At 52.0% G+C, this 25,016-nt stretch overlaps 9 protein-coding genes across 9 annotated transcripts; 3 read left to right on the top strand and 6 right to left on the bottom strand.

Moving 5' to 3' along the window:
• Window positions 1–130: 130 nt before the first annotated feature.
• On the bottom strand, window positions 131–1,056 carry EDD37DRAFT_604166 (Alpha/Beta hydrolase protein; the record flags this gene model as incomplete). Its single annotated transcript, XM_062814714.1, has 2 exons — window positions 131–651; window positions 705–1,056. The coding sequence occupies 2 exons, from the start codon at window positions 1,054–1,056 to the stop codon at window positions 131–133; spliced, it is 873 nt and encodes a 290-aa protein (XP_062675161.1).
• A 1,990-nt stretch (window positions 1,057–3,046) lies between these two features.
• On the bottom strand, window positions 3,047–4,630 carry EDD37DRAFT_616538 (uncharacterized protein). The gene is made up of 2 exons (XM_062815671.1): window positions 4,154–4,630; window positions 3,047–4,094 (listed from the first exon to the last, which is right to left on the bottom strand). The coding sequence occupies exons 1-2, from the start codon at window positions 4,282–4,284 to the stop codon at window positions 3,482–3,484; spliced, it is 744 nt and encodes a 247-aa protein (XP_062675160.1). The 5' UTR covers window positions 4,285–4,630; the 3' UTR covers window positions 3,047–3,481.
• A 4,204-nt stretch (window positions 4,631–8,834) lies between these two features.
• EDD37DRAFT_645032 (uncharacterized protein) lies at window positions 8,835–10,658 on the bottom strand (the record flags this gene model as incomplete). The annotated part of the gene is made up of 1 exon (XM_062817587.1): window positions 8,835–10,658. The coding sequence occupies one exon, from the start codon at window positions 10,656–10,658 to the stop codon at window positions 8,835–8,837; it is 1,824 nt and encodes a 607-aa protein (XP_062675159.1).
• A 3,912-nt stretch (window positions 10,659–14,570) lies between these two features.
• EDD37DRAFT_42349 (MFS sugar transporter-like protein) lies at window positions 14,571–16,531 on the top strand. The gene is made up of 2 exons (XM_062812594.1): window positions 14,571–15,311; window positions 15,359–16,531. Exons 1-2 carry the CDS (start codon window positions 14,777–14,779, stop codon window positions 16,414–16,416), a joined length of 1,593 nt encoding a protein of 530 aa, XP_062675158.1. The 5' UTR covers window positions 14,571–14,776; the 3' UTR covers window positions 16,417–16,531.
• Window positions 16,531–18,478, bottom strand: EDD37DRAFT_671074 (putative amidase; the record flags this gene model as incomplete). The annotated part of the gene is made up of 5 exons (XM_062819390.1): window positions 16,531–17,007; window positions 17,077–17,766; window positions 17,823–18,114; window positions 18,166–18,382; window positions 18,417–18,478. The coding sequence occupies 5 exons, from the start codon at window positions 18,476–18,478 to the stop codon at window positions 16,646–16,648; spliced, it is 1,623 nt and encodes a 540-aa protein (XP_062675157.1). The 3' UTR covers window positions 16,531–16,645.
• Window positions 18,479–19,226: 748 nt separating this feature from the next.
• On the bottom strand, window positions 19,227–19,889 carry EDD37DRAFT_645028 (uncharacterized protein; the record flags this gene model as incomplete). Its single annotated transcript, XM_062817586.1, has 1 exon — window positions 19,227–19,889. The coding sequence occupies one exon, from the start codon at window positions 19,887–19,889 to the stop codon at window positions 19,227–19,229; it is 663 nt and encodes a 220-aa protein (XP_062675156.1).
• A 744-nt stretch (window positions 19,890–20,633) lies between these two features.
• EDD37DRAFT_616528 (uncharacterized protein) lies at window positions 20,634–21,841 on the top strand. Its single transcript, XM_062815670.1, has one exon. The coding sequence runs from the start codon at window positions 20,700–20,702 to the stop codon at window positions 21,792–21,794; it is 1,095 nt and encodes a 364-aa protein (XP_062675155.1). The 5' UTR covers window positions 20,634–20,699; the 3' UTR covers window positions 21,795–21,841.
• A 166-nt stretch (window positions 21,842–22,007) lies between these two features.
• On the top strand, window positions 22,008–23,090 carry EDD37DRAFT_604158 (homoserine dehydrogenase; the record flags this gene model as incomplete). The annotated part of the gene is made up of 1 exon (XM_062814713.1): window positions 22,008–23,090. One exon carries the CDS (start codon window positions 22,008–22,010, stop codon window positions 23,088–23,090), a length of 1,083 nt encoding a protein of 360 aa, XP_062675154.1.
• A 54-nt stretch (window positions 23,091–23,144) lies between these two features.
• On the bottom strand, window positions 23,145–24,922 carry EDD37DRAFT_42115 (uncharacterized protein). The gene is made up of 3 exons (XM_062812578.1): window positions 24,483–24,922; window positions 24,218–24,362; window positions 23,145–24,125 (listed from the first exon to the last, which is right to left on the bottom strand). The coding sequence occupies exons 1-3, from the start codon at window positions 24,645–24,647 to the stop codon at window positions 23,200–23,202; spliced, it is 1,236 nt and encodes a 411-aa protein (XP_062675153.1). The 5' UTR covers window positions 24,648–24,922; the 3' UTR covers window positions 23,145–23,199.
• Between the last annotated feature and the right edge of the window lie 94 nt (window positions 24,923–25,016).

Below are 25,016 nucleotides of genomic sequence, written 5' to 3'. Positions count from 1 at the left end.
GTTTCAGCCAAGACTGCCTAAATCCCGGCATCAAACGCCTATAAAGTGGCAGCGGCGGTTCTGATTTGTATTATCTCCTTAAATTGTATATCCACCTGCTACTGTAGGTACAGTAGACACTATTTACACATCAAGCCAAATGATGCCCAAAGAACTCAACGAGCTTTGCACCAGCCTCATCAACATGGTCGTAAAGATCAGCATGCGTCAACCTGTCAATGACAACCAACTCCTTCGGCTCCTTCGCCTTGGCCACTCCATCCTCGCTGTACCACTTTGTCGCCGCCTTCGTACCCGTGATCATCAACAGCGGCCTGGGACTGATCATATAGTTATGTGCAAACGCGTCGAAATTAGCCATGATGTCCCAACTCCGCGGCAGGCAGGTATTGGTCGCCCGTGGATGATACGCTCTTGGGGTGCGGTAATAGTTTGCAAGATCCTTGAATGACTCGGGCAAGTCATCCGGGACATCCTCGATTTTTTCAGGCAGCATGTGCAGAATGTCAACTTTTGGTCCGCCCACGTCGCTGTTCCTGTCCTTTGCGGCGTTCTCGAGCTGGCCCTGCAAGACGGACAGATTGGAGGAATCTTTGTCGAACCCTCGTCTGACCATCGTGCCCATATCGACCGCGGCCGACGTGGCGCAGGCTTCGATACGCAGGTCCGTTCGGGCGGCGAAGGGAGCATAGCACCAGACGCACAGATGCCTAGCACCCCGATCTTGTCCGAGTTGACGTCCTCTCGACCGATCAGGTATGTGACGGCCGGTTTGATGTCCTCGACTCGTTGGTAAGGATATTCAAGGTTTCGAGGTTCTCCCTCGGATTCTCCTTGATATGCTGCATCGTAAGCGAGACAGATGAAGCCGGCTTTAGTGAGGACTCGGGCGTAGTTTGCGGGCGACCGCTCTTTGATGGAGGTCCATGGGTGGCATATAATGATGGCCGCCTTGGCACGGTCTGGTGAGCCTGGCTTTGCTGGATAGAAGTTGGCTGCGAGCTTGAGATTGCGGGAGAGGAAGGAGACCTTCTCGGGTGATTCAATTGAACCCATTGTATCGTGATTGACTCAATAACTGATAGCTGTGATTATGGTGTGATCGATGCAACTTACCTTCACGTCTGAGTGTCGTCCTCCCGACTCTCTTATACCTTTCGCAAAAGTACATGCCGACCGAAAGCAAAGGGGGCATCGAGATGCGTCGAGGGATCGATTGATTTTCAACCATCCTCCATCGGACACGGCGGACTAGCTTGCTAGCTGTTGCTGCTTTGATTTGACCATCAGGCACTGCGTGGGAATATCCAGGCAGATTTTGGTGAGATCCAGGTGTTCATACCAAGGCCATTGGCCATGCCCGAAGTGGTACCTTACAAAGACATGTGCGGCTTTTGCAGGGCATAGCATCTACCTTTTCGTGAAACCATTGCTCATCGTCGCATAGCCTTTGTCAGCTCAGGTAAACCGGGGCAATGCACGTAAAAAAGCGTAGGAGAACTGTCTCGTAACTCCGCACCGGTGTTAAGTCAAGGATTTCCATTTGGCTGATTGAGAAGTCTCACCTACCTTCCATGAATCTTTGCTTGAAAACCTGACACTGACGACTGACTGCGTACCTACAAGGGCGATCAGAGTCCTGAGAAGGGCCTGGAAGACATGAAGTCGCTGCGATGGCATGCCAAGAGTGAGCGTTTTCCGACTCAAGACTGCCTTGTCTCAACTCATACCTCCACCGTCCAGGGGATTCAGGGATTTGATATGCCGGACGAGCAGATCAATCATGTCCAAGAAGTAGAGCAGTGCCACTTCAGGAGATGTAGTGCAACTTCTCACATCCAAGACCTCGAAATCGCATCATCTCCACGTTTCAACTCATGCACTCTACCTTCCGCAAGCGCCCACATGGTTTGACACTGGACCGGCCAGCCCACCATGAACATCCCGCGACGGACACAGTCGACGTCTACTGCAACCGCAATCGCAATCGCGACCGCAACTGTTCGTTTCATTTCATGGATCTACCCGTCCGTCGAAACACCCCGCTCTGACCGACCGAAGGCGACTGAGTCCACGCCAGCAACTCTATCCGTCGATACCAACCAGTGTAACACCAAAGCGGCACAATGCATGAACCAGCACATGGCATATCACGAACAGCAATTCAGTCAAGACCTACCTTAACGGGTATGACATCCACTGTCGCACAGGACCGGCACGACGCAGACACAGCACATGATATTCCTCACGACCTCAAGTCGAGTTCAGAAGCCGGACCGGGATCACCCTCCTCACAGGGCTTCTTCACAAAGCGCTTCAGCCCAGCTCCTGTAAGAACGATTCGTCAGGTCCGGAGTACAGTACTCGGATTGGCCCAGGTACTGTATCATCTATCGGTACTGTGCAGGAACCATCACCAAACACATTGCTTTATATCGCGAGCACGATCTCGAAGCCGAAGACGAAGCCGATGCGCAAGCAAGATCACGAACACCATACGGAGTAAAGTGAAACGCCAGCGTTCATCCACAGTAAGTACTTGTAGTCCACGGTCGCCTGTCCACTGTCCAACCCCGGGTAACGTTAAGTAAAGGTAAGTAAGTGGCTGTGCCGCGATGGCAGCTGTCACACCTGAAAAGTCAAGTCGCTGGCGCGTGTTCGCGGGTCCATGGCGTGTCCCAAGTTCCCAACACCTGCATGCACCTGCAAAATGCAATCAGCGTTTCAAACGCACGCAGCACCTAAGGAATGGAGACACACCATCAACCCCAATCCCCAGCCATCAGCTTTGAACTACACAAGACACGCAGCGTCCAAGATCGAGATGCCAATACTCTTTATTTCCAGTGCGCACGCAACGATGAGGCTGGGGAGGGGACAGCCGCGTAAGCACAATCACCACAGTACGGAGTAATGGAAACTTTTATACTTGCATGATCGGCGGAGCAATCCGGACGTAGCACGCGTCGCGCTGGGATGCATAGCCAAGGATCTCCAGAAATCATGTCGAACACGCGGCTACTCGTAGAAGTCAAGAATTAGGAATACAGGCACAGTAACGACAGTGATTTTCTAAGGTATAGTATTCGATAAACACCTGGACACGACATCCGCTGCCCAGAAGGATATATCTGCCGTCCAACCACGAAACCATTTGACTAAACGTACATGTATCACTGGATATCCATATGTCTCAGCATCAATGTAAGGTCCATTGCCGAACAACCAAATATAGCCCCCTCTGTACACAAGACATAAATGTCCAACACATCCCCAAGACCAATGACAAAGGAAAAGAATAGGTAAGAGAAATCGGACCAAATGGCCACAAGTATAACCAACAATACCAAATCCCATAGATCCGCGGGTTACTTGACATCGTTCGATATACTCTCTTCCGTTGTGATGTGGGCTTCGTAAGGTTCGTGCGCTTCTTTGACGCATGCACTGCCACAAACCCCATAGCCCATGTAGTCAACATCTATGACCAAGTAGTGGTCAGGGAAGCGCTGGATCCCATACCACCGCATCCACCGGATGGCGAGCCATCGTATGTGCCATAATTGGCTCCAGATTGAGATCCGTTGGCGCAGTTCTGGAGTTCGTAACCAGTGGTGCAGGTGGTGCCGGATGAGCAGACAAAGACGCAAGTATCCATGTTGGTGGTGCACTGGGGACCGACGACGCTGAGGCTGTGACCATCCATGTTGACTTCGCGTGAGACGTCAACAACGCCGTACTCGCCAAAGGTGAACTCCATCCAGGTGTTGGAAGCTTGACCATTCACCAATTCGGTGTCACTGTAGACAGCAGTGCAGGCACCCGATGCGCCATCAGCGAAAGAGACGGTGAGGGACTCGCCGGATGCGATGGAGGCGGTAATGGTTGGCTGGACAGCGTTGATCCAGGATCCTGCGACACCCCAGCAAACCAGAATCAGGTCCTCGCCAGCGTCGTTGATGAAGTTGCTCTTGTACGGTCCATCATCGCTGAGCCAGGCGTTTCCATTGGAGGACGCCGAGTTGACACCGACTTGGGCACCCAGGGAGGTGAGCTTGCTCGAGTCAGAGCTGGTCAAAGCCGTGGAACGTTTCCTATTTTTAGCGTGTCAGCTTTGTCTCTCTTTGTGTAACATGTTCTTTGGGGGTCTTACAAAGGCTGGATGTGGTCATGCTTGCGTGCATGGCTATGGAATGCCGAGTGGTGAGCGTGGCCCACGGTGGCAGCATAGGTTTGGCCAATTGCAAGGGTGGCCAGCACCAGGGTGTTCATTGTGAAATGCATCTTGTCTCTGCGTTGATGTTTGTGCAGTGTGTTTCGTTATCTGTTGGCTTCTTGAGGTCCGGTCAAGAAGTGCTTGTTGAAAAGGAGTGGTGGTAGCTTTCGCGAAATTGGGACGATCTCAGATCGAGTCTCTGTAAGGAGCGAGGGTAAGGAGGGAGGGGGCGTAAGCCAAAGTGCTGCTTCGCGTGAATGAGTGAACGCGATCGAATGTACGACTGGGGAAAGCGAACGGACGACGTCGAAAAGAGACGTCTACGAGATATAATCGATTCCAGCTGCGGACGCACAAAGGCGGGAAAGAAAGCAAGGAGACAGGAACCGGCCAAAATGCAACAACACAAAGAGACCCAGAGACCCATAGCAGGATGCGGATCCAACACACCAAAGGTCATCGGAGCAACAAAGCCAATTGGCATGCAGAGCCGGGGATGACCCCCGAAGACGATGCAGGAGCGTGGCGTCCCACGGCCCCAGAATTCCCCTGTCAGTGCTTGGATCCTTGGGCTTGTTAGGCTTTGGGCCCGTCGGAGTGAAACGCTCTAGCTTCAAAATATTCTCTGCCAATTTCCAGGCGCTTGACGAATGGTGTTAGTTGATTCTCTCGCGTACCTGGCGCCAACTGGACCTTAACCACCGCCTACGTCAAATGGCGTTGTAGATCAAAGACCCGACATTTGGACTCATCTCGGCACCTGACAAGCTGGCAGCTTTGACAGCAAAGAAGGGGCTGGGGCCCAAAAGGGAATGACTGCCTCGAAATGCTGCGTTGTAACAACACGTCAGCTCCTGGAATGTGGCAGGTCGCGCATGCATAGAGTCAGAAACTTAGTTGAGTCTGATGACTTTCACAGTCGACTGAGACTTCGCCCTCACATGCTGGGCCGACCCAGGATCTGGGCCCCTTGGTCTGTGCGGCCACATTTCGGATGCCTAGTCAGGAACCCAAGAATGCCCAGTAAAGACAAAAATCAGTCCACAAACAGAAAAAAATTGGCATATCTATCCAGATAGTTCCATATTCGATCATGAATGGATCATGCTGCAATATGCAGTAGGAGACGCAATCGGTTTGGGATACCCTGGACAGGTGTTCGCCAATGACATGTGGGCGTCATAGACGTCTACCAACCATATGAGTCGACCCAGGAACGGAACTATGCCACTGTAGCCGTATGCAAGCGAGAATTCCACCTGACATTGTCGACGACGGGTTCGGTCTGAGGAATTCGCACTGCTTCCATGATAGACAAATCTTCACATCGTGCAGATTCCGCTTTTCTTACGGACCATAGCGGAAAAGATAATATCGCAGCAGTTAACCATGCCGTGCCATTGCGCATCGAAATGCAAGAGTTGCCGGTCAACACCTCCACATACCAGCATCGGCATCGCATCTCTGACTGCATGATTCGTTGTCCGATGCATGTACGGTAAATCCTTCAACGTAAGCTGTGGAGGGCGCTGGTGAATCATGATGCGCTGTCGCTGGAAGTCCGACGAAGATCGACCTGTGTTTACAGAACACATGTGAATGTTTTGTCGTTTGCGAAGAAGACTTCGGTCGCAAATCGCTGCAAGAGGTAAAGTGCCATCTGCGACAACAACCATGTGGGTTTTGATTTTCAATAACTTACTTAGTTGCTTGCATTATCAAAAGCACCCAAAACTGAGGTTAGCAACTCAAGCCGACTATGCTCGTGGGAAGCCCACTCGCACTCTTGCCAACGGGTGGTAGCGAGGGAAAAGAGTTTTGTCCGTCTGCAAGGAACGGATTGGCGGCGAGAACGGTTGGCGCCTTGGGCAGATTTCGCGTGCTCTTCTTTTCCCCGAAAAGCTTTCGCATGCCGCCAAGGAAGCCTTCTGCCGCACTGCTGCCAGGTACAGAATTGATGTGATTGGCGGCGTCTTATGGAGTGGACACGGTGGATATGCGTATTCCTTATCACATCATCGGCAGCTTGATGAAAAGTTTGCGCACCTGCATTTCTCACTGCGCCTGCATCGGACAGGGCTCGGTTCCCTGGGCGAAATCCGAGGACAATGGACCAGTAAGATGGCGCGCGCAAAGAGAGAAAATGCCCAACTCGTATGTATTCTGCATCACGGCGGTTTGCCGAAGTTTGTTTTGCTGACTTCCGGGCCGTTGGCATTCCTTGGATCGACAGCCACCGATTGACAGCGCCATGCAGAGGGCCAGTCAGCAGACATGATCGCACTTCTAGACCTTGTCGAGTCTTGGTTCCGCATTTAGGGCCAGGTACTATCGATACCTATCCGTCGACTCGACATCGATAGAACCGAGTTCCGGATGCGGCCATTGACATTGACAAGAACATAGATCCGCTCTGACAAGGATGGACTCTTCTCGGATTGTGCTCAACGATACCAACAGTATACGTGGATCCCTTGCATGCTGACGGGTTTGCAACATAGGTTTGTTGGTGTGAGATGCATGCAGCGGACGTCTCCCAGAGTCCACCCCGCAAGTAGGCTCGCATGCCCGTTCTCGTGGCTACAACGCCGTCTATGCAACGCATCTGGTGGGTTCGGATAATCATCTTGCGTGCAGGTCTCAATTGTACGCTCTCTCACGACGTTCGTCTTCTCTCATGACCAATGTCTGCCTCTCAGGATGCATGTCGAAGATGGATGGCTCAAGTGAGGAAGTGGACGAACGGGTGAATCCGTTAGAGAAGACTGCTCTAGGCTGAGGGATTTTCGTTCGTTCTGTTGGCAGTCAGTCCCATTCAGTGTTCTGTCATCCTGCAGCAGTCGTGTATTTCACCTTCTCTGAGTCCGTAGTCGAATGCCACGGGACGGACTGTTGTGAAAATTCTCCTCCCTTCTGCTCACCGTGCAGTCTGCTTCATCATTGGACATGACCAGTCCGAGGAAATCGTGACGTGTCCGCGATGTAAAGCTGTCATGCTGCTACAGTCAGTGTAACGACGTGGCCAAGCATTACTCATGGTGGCCGGAATCAGCCGAACGGACAGCGAGAAAGAGCCGGACAGCGCATCCTGGTCACTGGTGGCGGACGACGATGCATGTCTGTTCGTCAAGGTGAAAATATCAGAGAGTTTTGAGAGCTTGAAAAAGTGCAGGGTAAACAGCAATAGCAGGCAAGTGTAACATCTCTGGGGGAAGTGGCCGAAGGCAACTGCGCAAGAATATTTCCCCGACTCCGGGTTTTGGAGTCTTCCTTAGGCTTTGTGGGCGTCAAAAAAGAATAAGCCACCACAGCCACCAGAGCCTAAGGACCCCCTACTCCGTACCGCAATGTCAATCTCAAGATCAAAGCTTCTCTTCCACCTCCTGTGGAATCTTCCTTTTGTTACTCACGTGTTGTGAAATTGAGCTTGCGCGGCGTCCTCCAAGTCGTCGTAAGGAACTGCTGATCATAGAGAGAGAAAATACAGCGTAATCTCGTCTCTTTTGTTATGTTTGGCTTTTGAGTATCTCAAAATCTCCATCGTTGGATTGCTTTTGATGGTGGATATTTCAGTGGTAAGATTGCTGCAAAAGGGAACCAACGACGCAAGTTTCATTGAGAGTGGACGCTGCTGAGTGCATCTAGTGAGCTTCAAATAAACAAGGCTTTGTACAGGTTCAAGTTCAGGCACGTCTCTGTTGGCAGAATGGCGATTCTCTCTTCCTGGACAGCCGATGAGTCACGACCAAGGGTGCAATATCGACTTGCCGCATCGAACATGTCTTCGCGGATAGTGGCAGCTACTGTTCAGGTGTGATGGACCAGGTCAAGCAAAAACCGGCTGAAAACATGGGACTTTTATACTTCCCTGTTCAAAATGTCGTAGAATTGCTATGATCTGTGCCGAGTCCAGTATTGCGGTCGACAGCGTCCTGTATTCCAACATGGCGATCACCTCTCTGCGTGTCAAAGTGGGCGTCTCCAGCAGCACCGGCGTGTAACCCCCTCCCTTTCGCGTGCTTTCTTCACCCTCTCTGCCTCCAGATACTGTTTCCCTTCGAAGAATGGCCCGGATCATCGATCGGAATGTGGCCGAGCAAGAAGGCGACCTTCAACAGCATGAAGGCTGGTTGTTAGTCATGATCGAGTGCACCTCCCCATTATGACCGTTGTGACGGGGGATGGTGGTGGCAAGACTTGTCAGACATGTGTCATAAAATACCACATTTGAACCGCTTTGCAGTTTTTCGCTTTCCGTGGTACCAGACATTTTCATCCCAAAAAATGATATCCGGCAACGTCTGGGAGCTTTTCCATGCAAATGAGCGCCGGACATGCGCAGGACCTGTGGGCTGCAGGAGAGCTCTCCAGGCATGCAAGTGTGAAGGCACTCGTGTAGATGCGATCTTAGACACCGAAGACTTAATAATGCCGCTCCAACATATCTGTCGTCAAGGTCGTAGCCGTGCTGTCATCCGTCTCTCAATACAATGATAGATTTTCGACCCCTGCTTCGGCACAGTCCAGCGAAAAATTCGACCACGCAGCACACATTCTTGAGCAGATAAAGTGTCATGTCATGGTGTGACACCCGAGGACCAACATGCACCACAGCTGGTCAAGTGGGAGATCGAGATTTTCTTCCCACATCGCTGAAACTGCTCCTCGTGCCCATGGATGCTGAACTCGAACCAAAGTCTCGGGAGCCATGAATGAGCTGCGCCAGTCTTTCCAACCTCGGTCGTTGAATAGGCTCATAGTAGAAAAACCTTTCTTGAAATCGCGTGAGGACATCCACGGTCTCCATATCTGGACTCGTCTCCCTAAAACGCCGGATGTTGTCTGCCAATCCAATCTCAAAGATCTGCTCCACAAACCATCTCTCTTCATCGCTGTCAATGACAGAGCACATCGCGCCGATCGTCAGAACCCACATCTTAAGCTCGAACAGACCTTGCCATTCATACGGCCATCTGCCTACTTTCAGAACCAACATCAATTTAGGCGCAATTAGGTTTCCGATTCTCTTCAGACCGAGCAATACCATGGATGTCAGAATCCACATCAACAAGGCGATCCGAATAGCATCGTGAGTTGCATCTGGGTATTTCATGGCCAAAAGTCGCCATCGAATAGCCGAGTTCCGCCACAGAAGCCACCTCGCAGCATGTTTTTTGACCTCTGGCGAATCTGTTTGCGCGTGGGTGAGTACCCAGGTGCACTCGACAGTCTCGAGGATAGCCTCAATCAGTTCGTCGGGAAGGTAGCCGTCAGTCAGTATGTCTTGCAGAGCCGGGGCGATGTGGCTCAGGTCCTGCGGTGGGGCCAATTGGAACTCAGTGGGTGTGACAGTCCAGTATGGGCCCGGATCATGGCTGCACGGCAATTCGCAGGGTTCAAGCACACATGCAGCAACGTTTCCATCGCCAATGATAAATAGCTCTCGAATGTGATGATCCGGTACATAGTCCAAACCACCCCATGAATCAAACATTGATTTCGCCGCACGCATGTGTACTCTTGCGGCCTTCCAATTTTGGCGATATGCCTCACCGGCGTAAAGATGGAAGATGATGAGAAGCAGTTGGTGCTTCGATGCCGAGCTGAGGGCAGTGAAATTTCGTCTCATCGCCACCAGCGCATTTCCCATAAACTTGTCCGTCCCTTGGCTAGGAATCATGTCGACATTTTCAATCCGGGCGGCCATGCAGGCCAAGATTGCGTTCATCTCGACTTCATTCTGCATTGCGCGCTGAATGGCCGCCAGCGCCGCACTCTGATGGGTATATTGACCCGAAAGAGTGGAACTTTCAGCATAGAAGACACTCGGATGGAACTTCTCACAGAAGTACCGACATAAACTGGCCACCTGTGGACTCAGTGTGACGACCGACAGCCCAAAGGGATCTATGGAGTTCGACGTCACTTGACTGATGTCTCTCGGAGAGTCGGAAGGTCGGGGAGAGTTCAGAAGCACAACGGCCTTTTCATCACTGCCTGACCTTTTGCCAGGAGCACGTTCATGGACGCGGTTGATTTTCTGAGGGCGATTCGTCTTTGCTTGAGCCCTGTCTGATTCGGCAGAGCGAGGTAGGTTGTTGGGCTTATTTGGTCGAGAAGGTAACGTTGAAGTTTGGGGGCCATCAACCCCGCTTTCTGGGGTTGAGTTATTGTCTATGGACACAGACTCTGGTGAAACTGTTTTGGTGCTGCTGGCGGATGCTTGAGGCGAATCATTCTCCTCAGTGCCCTTGTCAGGTTTGTCTTTGTCTCGACCAGATGGTCTCCGAGTTCTGTTGGCGGAACGGCCAGGATTGTGTGCGGAGCGTTTATGACGGCGGCCTCGCTGAACGTGAGAATTGATCGAGGATTGTTCTCCGGAATTGCTGCGAGTCAACGAGGCGCTGTCGGCGTCCTTGTTGACGAATAGAAATTGCGGCATGTCTAGGATTCCGACTGTAGTTTGTCGAAGGCTTCACCATGAATCCTGAGCGCGTCCATCACCAACCGAGGTTTACCGAAGTTTCCAGATGGAGGCTTTTGTGGTGCTTTCGTAAGCAGATATTGCTCTGAACAGCGGCGAGTCTAGCAAAAGCCCGAGATCAGTGGAAGCCCGGTCGACACCATGATGTTGAGGCGGCACAATGCAGCCCGCTGTGGATGGAATATGCAAGCCACCATGGGGAATAAGGCGAGAAAAGGCCATATCGAGACTCGAGATTCGGATTTCAATTGTGATGTTGGCCATTAGCGCCGGTTCAACGGTGCCGCCCGCTACTGCAAGCTATTCCGCTTTGGGGGGATAAACAATTCCGCAACTGACGAAAGGCTTTGTTTGTGGCTTGATCATCATTCAGCATAGCATACTGCTCGTAACTATTTCTTGAGAGCTCAAGAGCCGAGTTTAGCATCATTCGCAAAGACTCATCAACATCAGAACCTCTGACAAACGCACGCGGGGGTATAGACATGTCTGCAGCATTTGCCTCTTCTTATCCATCCAGCTTCCCACTATTGTTGGCAAACTTCTCATAAAACTCCAGGGTCATTGCCGCCAGAAAACATGGAATTTGCTTCTTCTCCTTGACCCAGAAGTTCACCAGGTCCCTGATCTCTTCCCCAAACGCACTGTTTGGCCCTCCACTGATCTTCATCGTGCCATTGTCTCCATCGAACACAATATAATGCTCGTCTTCCTCGTCGCTATCCTCGTCGGCATCATGGGTGCCGCCGTAGTACATGCTCGAGACTTTGGCTTTGCCGTTGGGCAAGAAGTTGACTTTATAGCCGAGCACACTTGCGATGACGTCGCGGAACTCGGCCGCTTTCTGAGTCCAGATTTCTCGTTGTCGTCGCATTCTTTTCTCTTTATCAGCCACCACCATTTCCATGTCCTTCAAATCAAGCTTGAGTGCATCCAGCGAGCTGGCTGGCACCTTCTTGACGCTCTGCAGATCATCTCCATGTAATTGTGCCAGGAGACCGGCATTTTCCTCCTTCAGTGTTCGCAAGGTAGACATCTTGATTGCTGCGGCATTTGCTGTCGGATTATCACGAAGCTCCAATACTCGCGTTTTCGAACTTTCTCGCAACGCCTTGAGTTGTGACTTAGTTGCCTGCAGGTCGGCTGCCAACATCTGAGACTGCTGGGCAGTCTTCTGCAACGCAATCTGGAGGTTTTTATTCTTCCGTAGCAATGCCCCAAGTTGTGAGTTGCTCTCTCCGTCCGGCTCCTGAGACTCGGCAGACCGTTTCATTCCGCGAGGCTCGTCTGGAACCACGGCCGAACCAGGAGGAGCCGATTCGAGTTTCGACAGGTCGGAGTGCAGCGTTTGTACTTCGCCTTTGTACTGGTCGACCAGAGTTTCCAACTGTTTGATTTGTTCAGAGCGCTGAGCGTCGAAATTTTGGTTGTCCATCATAACAGTCTCTTCCGTGTCGAAGGTCTTGAGTTGCGCCCGCAGGTACTCCACTTCTTTGACAGCCAGCACTCGTTGACGTTCAAGTCGCTTGTAGGCTTTGTTGTCGTTTCCAGGTTCCGTCTGCTCGGGATGCGACTTCAACTTTTCCAGTTCGGTTTTCACGGAGCTCTTGTCTGCTTCAAGTGCTTTGATGATCTCATCCTTCTCGGTCAGATCACTTTCGACCGTGCCCAACCTGTCCATGATTGACGCATATTCGATGCGTTGCTGAATCAAGGCCTTGACGACCGCTTCGGGAGATTCGAACTCGCTCTCTTGTCCGTCGCGTTCCAGCAGACTCGTCCATGTGCGCTTCTCATCTTCCAATATTTCCTTTTGTATTTGAGCTTCGCCGAGCTGCCTTTCGATATCCTTCAAGACTTGAAGTTCAATTTCCAGGCCATGTTTTTGTTCTTCGACCACTTGTACACTGCGGTGCGCATCACGCAATCTCCGGAGTTCTGTAAGTTGTTCCCTGTTTGTCGCTTCAAGTCGGCGAATATGCGCTACTTGATCGGAGAGTTGACTCTGTAGCACGTTCAGCGCTTCGCTGTCTGCCGAATGTGATTTCAATGCCGCCACTTCGGTCTGCAAGCTCTCGACCTCTGCGTCTCGTTCCGATAATCGGCCTTGGGTGGCCTCGAATTGCTGTGATAGCTCGTCGAGGTCCTGTCTTACACTTTCGACAGTCTCCTGAAGTGCCGCCCGCTTTGCCTCGACATCGTCCAACTGGTGCTTATAATGTCTTTCTTGGTCCGCCAGCCTTCCCTGCGCATCTTCGGCATCTTCCTTGAAGGACGCATTCTGATCTTGCAGGTCACGTAGCTGTCGGTCCAATGCAGCCTTCTCGTTTGTTCGCTGGTCTTGAAACTCGCGTAACTCTTTGGCAAGTGCCTCTTGCCGGTGGGTCGCTTTCTGAGCAGCACTCTCAGCATTCTATCATGGGTCAGCCACATGTCAGTTCACAGTAGTGTGTATACCAACCTGATACTTCTTGAAGTCGGCCTCTGCTCTGGCTTGCTGTTCACGGAGCTCTTTGTCATGCTGCAATGCGAGCAGTCCCCGCTCTTGTTGCAAATTCTTCAGTTCATACTCAAGCGCGTTGATCTTGGCTCGCAGATTCTCATCTTGCGCGTGGTCTGCCGGAGAATGTCAGCGAACTCTCTTGCTTCCATGTATACGCTTTTCCTGACCTTGTCTGGCGACCGAAGGCTGGCGCAGTCTCGATTGCCGTAGTGGTTGCGCCGAGCCGTCAGTGGCTGCGCCCGAGATAAAATCGTACGTGGGTTGGTTCGCAGTCAGTCTGCTCGTACCAGCCTACAAAGACTTATTAGCCTCGCATTTGCTTGTCCTCACTTTCATTTCACTGACCACAGATGCCGGGCGTGGCAGCGAGGATGAGCCACCGGAGATACTTTGTCGACCAGACAGGGATGCCCTCGAACTTGACAAGCGTAGACGTTTCGAGGCTGGCGAGGACATTTTGCTATTCTAGGGACATGGCATGGGATATCATTTGATTGTGTATCGTTGCGCGCAAGGCCATGGACCATGTTACGAGACTGTCTCGAGGTACGGAGTATTCAATGTTTACATGGCCCACGTGACTCTCGAGTTGCTTAGTGCTTCCAGAGTAGTAACTTAGCCGAGGCCTGGTCTTTGGCCTTGTCAACTTCACTTCACTTCACTTTACTTCACTTCACTTCACTCCTTCGTCAACCTCTATTCGTGACTTGGTCACGTTCACGAGTACTCATGCAGGTATGGTGCGACATTGTTTCCGACGTCCTCAGACTTTCGAGGACGCGGCCTCGGAGACAACCTATCACGTTAGGTTGTGCAGCACTCTACGGCTTTGAAGCCGACCATGACCGACAGACAGCCCTCGTGCTCCATAGACATCAGCCCACCGCACCTTCAAGCTACCACTAAAGGCTGTGACCATCTCTCGGCTTCAGAACGAGCGATCCAGAAGCTCCTGGCCGAGGACTACGGCTGAATTCTTCTCTATTACCCGGAAAATGAATGCAGGAGGTAGTGCGGGGGTGGAGACTCGTGCATGGGCGCGGAGTACAGGTGGGTTTTGTGACTGGATAGAAACCCCTAGCCCCCAGACTCCGGTTCCTCAAACCACAGGCGGACAGCTTGTTTTGACAAACCTTGCGGCGTACCAGTCTCTTCGGCAGGTGATCGTCTCGCAGGACTGACTCGCATATTTATGCTAATTACCAATTCAAGCGAGCGCACTCTCGTGGCTCGAATTTATCCCATCGGAGAGTCCCCGGTACTAGCAGTGGTCAAATCCATACTGTCTGACTGTGGAATGGCAGGTGGTCTCTTCGGACAGCCCTCTACATGGACCTGAGAGCCTCCTAGATCATTGAGAGCAAGTCTACGCAGTCCTCATGAGATTCTGTTGTCAGACGATGCACTTCATGTCGCCTGGGGTTCTTGCTTCCAACGCGCCTGGCCGCATGCAAGCCGCGATGTGCGGTTCACAAACCATATATCTAGGCATGTCTCCTGAGCCTCCACTTCTTCATTTCTTCGACCTGCAGGAGCTTCCAAGACTGTATCGCGCAAGCCTCGTTTGATCAGAATGGCCCCTCAAGAGAACCAGATCGTGGTTGGCACCCAACGAGGAGATACAACAATCGATGTCCAAAAGCTCCTTGGCCAGCCATGGTATCGATACAAACATCTACGGAAGCTTTATGGCTGGCTATGCGTTGTCCTCATCGTCCAAGCGACTAACGGCCTTGATGGTTCGATCATGAATGGCATGCAAACACTCACTTACTGGCAATCCTACTTTCACCATCCAACTGGAGCACAACTGGGTATCTTCAACGGCACGCAGGGACTCGGAGGAGTCATCTCACAGTTCTTCCTGTGGTGGCTTGTCGAAAGGATTGGACGCAAGCTCGTCATCATTTCTGGTGCTGTCATCATTATCATCGGCGTATTCCTGCAGTCTTTTGCTCAAGGGATCGCCATGTTCGCAGTAGCCCGCTGTGTCATTGGCCTGGGTCTAAGCTTCGAATATACTGCAGCACCAATGCTTGTATCTGAGCTTGCACACCCTACTCATCGGGCGCAATTGTCTACTCTACTGAACACCTTGTACTACTTTGGTAAGTCTGTCTAACAAGATGTTGCCTGTCCTGCTAAGTCTTGGCAGGTGCTACCATCGCAGCTTGGGTCACTCTAGGCACTCTATCCATCAAGAGTGATTGGAGCTGGCGAAGCGTCTCGTTGATCCAGATGTTTCCTTCCCTCATATCACTCAGTCTCACCTGGTGGGTCCCCGAATCCCCTCGCTGGCTCGTGTCCAGAGGTCGCAACGAGGAAGCACTCAAAACGCTGATCGATGTACACTGCGGCGGCAACGAGGCCGATCCCCTTGCACGATTTGAATACAACGAGATCGTTCAGACCCTCGCATATGAGAAAGAGAATGGCAGCCGCAGTTGGTTTGACCTTATCCGTACACCTGGTAATCGTCATCGTACATGGGTCGTCTTCACCTGCGCTATCGCAAGCCAAGCAACCGGTCAAACGATCATCGGGTACTACCTCGTCGTTATCCTCTCAGGCATTGGGATCACTAATCCCAGGACACAAAGCATCATCAACGGCTGTCTGACCATGTGGAACATGGGCTGGGCATTCTGGGGTGCTTATGTCATCGACAAATTCGGTCGTCGCCGCATGATGCTTACTTCTTTAACTGGCATGTTACTGGCGGGTTTTCTGCCTTGGACGATCTGCAGTGCTCTCGATGTCCAGCATGGCCTTAAAAACGCCGGGCCACCTGTCATAGCATTCATTTTCATCTTCAATGCATTCTACGCATCAACTTGGAATGGCATTCTGACAGGCTACACGGTGGAATGCATGAGCTACGACATCCGACCCAAGCTCATCTGCACTCAAAACTTGCTCGTGCAGGCCACCATTACTGGTTTCAACTATCTCAATCCAGTAGCCCTGAAAAACATTGGATGGAAATATTACCTGATTATCAACCTCATCATTGTCCTGGTCATTGTCATGGTATATTTTACCTATCCGGAGACCTCGAAAATTACGCTGGAGGAAGTAAGTGTGATCTTCGACGGCAAGCACGCTGTCAAGAATGATATCCTTGCGAAACAAGGGGTAAATATGGGCGAGGAAGATGCTGTTGGTGGAAGCGAACAAAAGGCGGTGGAAGTTTATGAGCATGTGGAGAAGTGAAGCTCAAGTCCGAATGGCAAGAACTTGCAACTCTCGGTCGTTGCGAATGTCATTGAGAGCAACGACATGATCCATTGATGCCCGTGAGTGGCGGTTTTGTGAGCACTGACAACTGGTGCACTGCTTTTGATATCCGAGCATCATGCTCTGGCTTTCTATCGTCGGTGTACTATCTGTCAAGATTGGTATTTCTAGTATAGCGAGTTGTCACAAGACCAAAGGTTTTGCCTTATGACATGCAAACCTCGTTAAGCATGCCAGCCATCTTCAGGACTCTTTCACAATCCCATTTACGTCCAACGACCTGCAGGGAGACGGGAGCCCCTTCGTAAGCAGACGGCTCATACTGTTTCCAATTGTACTCATCGAACTCGTTGTCTCTCGGTACATAATCAGTATCAAGGATATGTGTCGAAGCTGAGGCCGTAAGGCCTGTCGGAAAGCTCGCAGCCGGGTAATCAAGGATATTGAAAATTGCTGTATAACCCCAGTACCGCGCAGTCTCGTGCTTGGGAGCGACAGAAGGTCCCACTGGACATACTAGAAAGTCCGGGACCACCGGTGTAGACAGCCAGTGGGCCAGGTATTGCTCTAGAAAGACTGAGTTAGCTTTGTAACACTTCTGCGGAAGTCACCGTCGAGGGACCGTGGAGTTCTTACTTTGGAATTCTTCGCGCTGATAATTGAGCTCCCAGCTTTCTTTCAGCGTCCGGGGCCTTACGTGACTGTCCTTCATCACCCACTTGGACAGATCAAGGATGGGCTCGCCCGAGCCCTCCATTATCGCCATGGTTTCGACGCCACCATCTTCCCAGTATAGTTGTCTGATCAGGTCATATCCCAGATCATGTTTATATGGTGTCCACTCAACCACCTCGAACCGGGGATCAGCCTCTAGCTTGGCTTTCAATGCCTGGAGCGCATGCTTGATTGGCGGGTGGGGCATCACCGAGCCATCATCGACGTACAGACCGATGGTTATCTTCTCTGGCATCGTGACCTGTCGCCAGGGTAGCGGAACAAGGTTATATGCCTCGAGCCAGGGAGAGGTGTCCAGGACGGTCTGCATGAAGAGTTCTGTGTCCCGAGCGCTGTGGCACAAGGGACCGGCAACGATGGGAAATGACTTGCAGCCTCGCATGGTAGAGGTACCCCTGACGAACGGTATTCGATCAGACGTGGCTTTCATTCCGAACAGGCCGTTGTTCGCCGCTGGGGATCGAATTGAGCCGCCTCCGTCACCACCCAGCCCAATGGGCGAGCCTCGCATGGCTAACAACGCGGCTTCGCCACCCGAAGAGCCTCCAGGAGTGAGATCTCGGTTGAAGGGGTTCAGGGTCCGGCCATATACTTGTTCGGTAGTCAGACGAGTGTCTCTCACGAGGTGCAGGTACACAAGAACTCACGATTAGATGTAGTCTCCAGATGCATGGCAGTCTGAGGGTTAGTAGTCTTGCAGTACAGCACAGCTCCCTGGTCCCGGATGATCTTGACCAGCTGACCATCCTCTTCGGCAATGTTGTCATACCAAGCCACATAGGCCCCGTCTGATCTTCGACCTTTGACGGCAAATGTGTTCTTGATTGAAAACGGAAGGCCGTGAAGTGCACCTACGGGGCCACTCTCGGCGAAGATCTTGTCCAATTCCCGGGCCCGGTCGAGGGCTTCATCGAACCACATTTCGGTCATGCAATTCACCTGTACTGTCTATCAGCCTTTGTTTTCAGGAGATACTTGTTCAACACGAACCAGTTGGTGTGCTATGGCCGCCCGTTTGCAGAAAGCGAGTGTGACATCGAAGCTGGTCGCGCGGCCAGTTTTTAGCATCTCCAAGAGACTTGTTGCATCTTTTTCCGTCAATGCGAGCTCAGTCTCCGTCATGATGCCACAGGTATAGGGCACTTTCGTGACGTTTCGGACATCGTCCGACACTGGGTCCTTGAGAAGCCATTCGTGAGGAATCGTGCTGTCTCGCGAGAGCTTGTGCGATCTCCTGCCACGAGGCTAGTGGCTTGGACTCAATACTAGATCGTTTCAAGTCAATGCTCGTCGAGGCAGCCATATTGGCATGAAGTCTGCAGCAACAGGAATGGAGGGCTGGTGAGGCCACACCCAGTCTTCTGGGGAGACATGCTTGTTAGTATCTTTACCTTCGGCAGCGCACATATCCATTGCAGATCTTCAACAACCGCACTGGATGTCCGAATATGGCATCTGAGATAAAGTGGATTTCGGGATGCAGTGCGAAAGATATCCTTCCTAATCGCGGAATTTAAGAACTGTCTTATCAACAGTGCTAAAATAGTCCCCCCCTTCCGACTACAGCCTCGTGAGGGGTATGATTCGGGAGCAATACTTTGCCTGTGCCCGAATAACACCACTACTCTGCCCCGTCAAGGCCGTACGCCACATGCCAAGGTCAACGCTGAGTATTACCATTGGGGGCCATGTTGACTGGGGCGGCCTCCCAACATGGGGTTGTGTGGTCGAATATGAGTGGGCTAGAAGGACAGATTAAGACGTTAGCAGGTCAAGTATGCAGACAAGTCAAAGGAGGGAACGATGGAAGTCACGAGAAGAATGTCCATCAATGTATGTGATCAGCTATAGCAGGTGCTCACATAGTGACTATTCAAGCATGATAAGTTTGCATCAACATGGAATACAAACCAATTTTTCTTGTGACCACGAACCAGCTCCAAAATACCATCAGTAAAACCCATGATCCCCATATGACGCCGAGCACCTTCACTAGACATAGCAGCACGTTCGACATGTTGCCCACAAGATTGATCGTGCAAATGCCGAACTCAAGCCTCAAAATTCGAGCTCTTATCACCACTTTTTTCTCCTTGGTCTCCTAGGTCTGGAGTATCCTTGTACCCGGTGCTTTCATATCCAGTATCGACTTTGTCATAACCACTCTCGAAGTTCCGCTCGCCGAGCTTGTGACCGTTGGGGTCGAAGCTATCGGCTTCCGCCATGTCAGCATTGAACATATCGGTTTCCTTGTCCCGCGTAGCGCATTTGCCTTTGCCCTTGACATCGACACCTTTGCTAACAACGTTGTACGCTCTCCTTCTCCTGTACCTTCTCCACAACAAGACGGCACCCACTGATAGAGCAGAGAGGACCACTGCACCAACAACTGCAATCACGATGATGTACTTCGTTGCGAGACCGTGGCTCGACGGTTTGGAGCCATCGTCGGAGGAGGAGAGACCGGCTTGTGCCAGTTTGCTGGTCAGGTGTGTCATTTTCTCGGCGTGAATGCTGGTCGTTGTGGTCGCTAGACCGAGTCCGCCATCGCTATCATCAACCACACCTGCTTGAGCCAGCTTGCCGATAGCATGTGTAACCTTGCCGTTCGGTAAAGTGAATGTGCTCGTAGGGTTGCTGCCAGCCACAGGGTTCGGCATTGCGTCTCTGGCTTGTCGGATGCCCTTCACGAGACGTTCTGGAATGTAATTCATTGTGAAGGAGAATCGAAGTTCTCAATGATCGAGATTCAGCGCCTCGGTCCACTCAGTGGACGTGTAGCTGCAGAGATACTGGCACGAAGGTAGTGGGATGGCGGAGGGACTCAAAAGGTAGACTCTTGCGCAAAAGGGAATTCAGAAATTATAGAGAGGGCAAGAGTGAGCATTTCATCTCACTTAGGGCAGCCCAGCTGCAAGCCATTGCAAGGGACCGAGCCAGTCACGATATTGCGGTCAGCATAAGCACTTGTACCAAAAGGTCTCGCCCGTAGATGAGGTATTGTGGGAGAATAGTGTTTGGTAAGCACCCAGTTCTCGATTTAGTAGCAAACATAGATTGCACGGGGTCTGGATTGGGCAGGGTTTGAGACTCAACAGCCCCTGTCATTGTCAGCATCTGCCACTCATCAGCTCCTTTTCAGCCTCCAAGCACTATCAAGCTTCAGCAGTTGGCCCGCGGCTGGATTTTCGGGATTGCGGTTGAGGCGCAAGGCCGCCTGGGACGCCGGTACACCGCTACCGCTACGATTCCTCCATTCGACAATGGTGTAATCGGGACGCGGCGAGACCAGCTGAGATGTACTGAACAAGAAGAAAGTGATTACATACACCAGATAGACGAAGGAAGGCCCGAGTTATCGCGATTGCTGCATGACTCGAGGATGACGTGTCACGTGCCATGAATGAATCATCCCAGATATTTTTCGATTGCAGTTACATCGCTCTTAGGAGAGTGTCCGCCCACAGCACAGCAACTACAGGCGTGCGCCATCAAAGCAGACCAGGAATAAAAGGTCTGACAAGATGGCTCGCGCCGCCAACAAGAAAGCCGCCAGAAACACGGCTGCCTCGAACAAGGACCCGAAACCGCAACCTCCTTCTACCTCAGGGCCTCCGTCACCATTTCAATATGCGCCCGGCTCTCTACAACCCTTTTTCTCCACACTGCCCACCGACCATATGTACCTCGTCCACATCGACAACACGCCGGTGAGCCTGAAAAAGCGAGTCTTCGTCGTCCCTGTCCTCCTCAATCTACTCATCACGCTTGGTCTCTGTGTCCGCGTCTACTATGCTGCACCGATATATTTTCAACAGGTCATCACGATCTTTGGATATGATACCGCCTACACGGTCGACACGCAGACGGCTGGGGCAAGCGAGCTCATCAATACCCTCAGTTCTCGGACGTTCCTGCTGATGATCGACTACTTCATCTTTGCCTTCATTGGTAACTGGCCGAAGGAGTTCATGTTCGGGGGCAAAGTGTCTAGATTTGTCGGACCACGGCAATGGAGGACGACGTTGGGCTTCAGGGATACCGAAATCATTGTCCGCAGAGGACGAATATGGGACACACCACTTCTCACACCAGAGGTTCCGGACGGAGTCAAGACATGGAAGGTGGATGAAGAGTTGACCATCAAGGTCAAGATTGACCCTGCGATGCGAGCAGACTATCTGGCAAAGACGGGCTACCTGTTGCTGGACAAGGACTGGGATCTCGATTTCAAGGCCATGCTCGATGCTCATAAACTGGTGGACAGAGGTACAATCCAGTTGAAAGATCTGGAAAGCCTGGCGCTGGTATACTATCAGAAGACTTGGCTGATATGGCGGGTACATGAGACTGCAGTGGTCGAGGTGGAACCTGGGCCACAGGACAGTGCACTGGAGAAATTCAGAGGCCAACTCACCGACCTTGGGGCTGAGGATGTCTTCTTCCGGTGGATAGAAATTGTCCAGTATGAGACTTCGCAGCCAGGCGGTTTCACCGAAGGAAGGCAGGCTGAAGCACTGCGGGAATTGAAGCGTCTTCTATCCAAGAAAGGCGTTGACTATGCACAGTTCTGGTCGAACATAGGTGGTCAAGCCGGATTACCGGGTTTCGATACATAAAATTGAAATAATGTCATGTCAAAGCACGTGCTCATCGACAAGGCTATGGTGCCTGTAGCCTTGCACAGCCCGGTCCAGTGGTCCCCTCATTCACCGAATGTGTTCCTGCATAATGGTTACCCCGCGGTGTTTGAGCCTCAAGAAAAAAAGATCCAATACACCTGCCTTCGTAAGCGTATCCCAACAGATTTCTGTAGAGCACTGCAAAACGGGATGTCGTCTTCGAAAATCTACCTCGCCGTCATCGGTGTTGGCGGCGTCGGCACTGCATTTCTCTCACAAGTCGCTGGCCTTCCCTCTGCTCTGCGCCCAACCCTGATCTTCCTGTCCCGGTCATCCAAACAACTGTACACACCCAACTACGATGCCGTCTCCGCGTCCAGTCTACCGTCCTCGTCCTCGAAGCTGCTATCACTCTCCGAGCTGACCTCCTACCTGTCCTCCGCTCCCGGAAAGACAATCCTCGTCGACAACACCTCGAACCAGGACGTCGCCAATGCCTACCCTTCATTCCTGCGCAAGGGGATCAGCGTGGTGACACCCAACAAGAAAGCCTTCTCCAGCAATCTACAATTATGGACAGATATATTCGACGCGGTCGAGTCCTCGGACGGCCAGGCAATGGTTTACCACGAGTCCAGCGTTGGCGCCGGATTGCCTGTCATCTCCTCACTGAAAGACCTCGTCGCGACTGGCGACCAAGTGACACGCATCGAGGGCGTCTTCTCAGGCACGATGTCATTCCTGTTCAATTCTTTTGCCCCGGCCAACGAAAGTGGGAAGGGCAAGTGGTCGGAAATTGTATCCCAGGCAAAAGACGCAGGGTACACCGAGCCTGATCCCCGGGACGATCTGAATGGAATGGATGTCGCCAGGAAACTGACAATTCTGGCGAGGCTGGCTGGATTGAAGGTCGAAGGACCAGAGAGCTTCCCTGTCCAGAGTCTGATCCCCGAAGAGCTCGAGAGCGCGAAGTCCAGCGACGAATTCATGCAGAAATTGCCTGAGTTCGACGGTGAGATGGAAGGATACAAGGACAAGGCGGCGAAGGAGGGCAAAGTAGTTCGCTACGTAGGATCCGTGGACGTCGAAGCTGGAAAAGTTAAGGTTGGTCTGGAAATGGTGGAGAAAGGGACGCCAATTGCCAGTCTGAGAGGAAGCGACAATCTGATTTGCTTTTACACTAAACGATACGGCGCCAACCCACTGGTGATACAAGGAGCTGGTGCTGGCGGCGAGGTCACTGCCATGGGCGTCACGGCAGATCTGATCAAGGTCGTTGAGCGGTTGAGATAGAACCAGCTCCAAATGTGAATACCAAAAAGTTTGTCTGGGTTCACGTAACTATGTGCATGATTGGTTCCAAAACCTGTATACATATGTCGACATGTATATCACTGCTCCATCAACTTCGCAGGTACTTCTTGACAGCCTCACCCCATACGGCGCCACGCTTGTAAAAGTGCATCTGTGGCACGTTACCTGCCTTCAAGCCGTCGATCGCGTCGGCAAGCTCCTCGCCTGAGCCTTCCTCTTTGATCTGTCTGATCGGATATAGATATGTGTGGAACGCAAAGACCAGTGCCTTCGACTTTGGCAGTCGATGGAGTGTCTGCCGCTCGGAGCGGACGAATGTCTTGTCGACGTCCACCTCGTCGAGCTCCACGGTATCGTCGGCCCTGTCGCCGTCATGTGCATGCGTTTTAGAATGGGCGGCGTACAGGTCCGCGTTGGTCGTTATGCTCCAGTTCACACGCTTAACGTACTTGCCGGGCTCGATTTTGGCAAAGAAGCGGTCCATGCTACCTTCCAGCTTGGAGCTGTAGCCTGGGACGGGCCCGTGGATGGCGGCGAGTCGCTGGCCGATTTTCTCTGCCGGGTCGAATCCGGATGGACATACCGTCACGTATGCTTCGAGCACGTATTTGGGATCTTCCGTGTCCTTTTCGGGCAGAAGGAATAGAAAATCCTCATCGATGGTCCGGCCAAGGATCTCGAGGAGTCTGGAAGTCGGAGTTTTGGAGCCGGGTTTGGCAGGGAATAGTGCGCCTGTCACGGTGTTCTGGAGCATGAATGTCTGGCCCGCCTCGTAATTGGTCTCGTGGAGCTTGAAGACCTGTGGGAAGCGCAAGGGCAGGAACGTGCCCATCAGGAAGATGTAGAACTCAACGACGGCGGGGCGAACACGCTCATCGTCGTTTACATTGATAACATGCTTACCGTGCTTCGCCATGATGTCCTTGCGGTATTCGATGCGATCGGCGTAGGTCTTGTCCATGAGCAGCAGTTCTGAGGGCGCGAGGTTCTCAAGGGCTGAGGAGTCAGATTCGGCTCGAACAGAAAGTCAGCTCTTCCTTGCCACGGGGGCTGGACAGAGTGAAAAAGGAAATAAGGCTTAAGAAGAGAGGGGTATAGAGACTCACCCATGGTCAAGTGGTATTTGGGCTTGAAAGGCCGGGCTTGGACTGGTTCGGTGGTTTTCCAATCGAAGTCGATTTGCTCCTCGATGGGAGGAAATTCAGGCGCTTTGAGATAGCGTCTATCATGACCGGCTTTGGCGGCGGCGCTCTGTGGATAGAGGTGGCATTAGTTTCGTATAGCGAGCAGGCCAGGATTGCAGCGTTGAGTTCTTGATGTCGGACGGGGTGTGCCCGGGCAGAGCTTGATTGGGTGCGGGAAGAATCTCACCTGTTTGGACTTTGCTTGCCATAACGCAAGCCCTAGGAAGAAGACAATAAGGATGATATTCATATAGTTGGCCAATGTGAATGTCGAAGCGGCCTTGATGTTTTCCCATGACCTCCAATGCCACATCAGGGTGGGCTTCATGACGTGAGGAAGATAGTCCGGCATCCTGAATAGCAGCAGGCCCCCCTACTCTGCTTGAATGCCGCTTGCTTGTTCGAAAGGCGATTGAAGCGGTTGTCCTTCTGACCAATATTTGGTCTGGTGACTGCCAGTGGTCTTTAGATGGATTTTTCCAACTCACTGGTCACTGGTTTTCGTTCAACATGGGGGAAAGTGAAGTAGCTAATGTCAAGCCGCGTATGTGGTCTTATAAAAGCAGTCTTATCTGTTCGCGCCCAACGACATCCCGAACTCTCAAGATCGGCTTGACGAAAGTACTTCGGCGCGATCTTGGTATCTAGAATTACGACCCCAGAGTACCTACCTTATCACGCCCTTCTCCGCTGCCCTGCCGCGGCCTCTTCAGCATCAAAA

This window comes from Exophiala viscosa (genome assembly GCF_022695815.1).
Source record: "Exophiala viscosa unplaced genomic scaffold EDD37scaffold_1, whole genome shotgun sequence".
Lineage (NCBI taxonomy): Eukaryota > Fungi > Ascomycota > Eurotiomycetes > Chaetothyriales > Herpotrichiellaceae > Exophiala > Exophiala viscosa.
Note: the sequence above shows the minus strand (reverse complement) of the source record. Positions and strands in the feature narration are given on the sequence as shown.

Excerpts from the sequence above, each read along its gene's own strand:
- EDD37DRAFT_616528 (XM_062815670.1), top strand. The coding sequence starts at position 20,700 with ATGGCTCGCGCCGCCAACAAGAAAGCCGCCAGAAACACGGCTGCCTCG.
- EDD37DRAFT_42349 (XM_062812594.1), top strand. The coding sequence starts at position 14,777 with ATGGCCCCTCAAGAGAACCAGATCGTGGTTGGCACCCAACGAGGAGAT. Across the intron at positions 15,312-15,358 it reads GAACACCTTGTACTACTTTG|GTGCTACCATCGCAGCTTGG; the intron begins GTAAGTCTGTCT and ends AAGTCTTGGCAG.
- EDD37DRAFT_616538 (XM_062815671.1), bottom strand. The coding sequence starts at position 4,284 with ATGCATTTCACAATGAACACCCTGGTGCTGGCCACCCTTGCAATTGGC. Across the intron at positions 4,095-4,153 it reads CATGACCACATCCAGCCTTT|GAAACGTTCCACGGCTTTGA; the intron begins GTAAGACCCCCA and ends CGCTAAAAATAG.
- EDD37DRAFT_42115 (XM_062812578.1), bottom strand. The coding sequence starts at position 24,647 with ATGCCGGACTATCTTCCTCACGTCATGAAGCCCACCCTGATGTGGCAT. Across the intron at positions 24,363-24,482 it reads GGCAAGCAAAGTCCAAACAG|AGCGCCGCCGCCAAAGCCGG; the intron begins GTGAGATTCTTC and ends CTCTATCCACAG. Across the intron at positions 24,126-24,217 it reads CAAATACCACTTGACCATGG|CCGAATCTGACTCCTCAGCC; the intron begins GTGAGTCTCTAT and ends TTTCTGTTCGAG.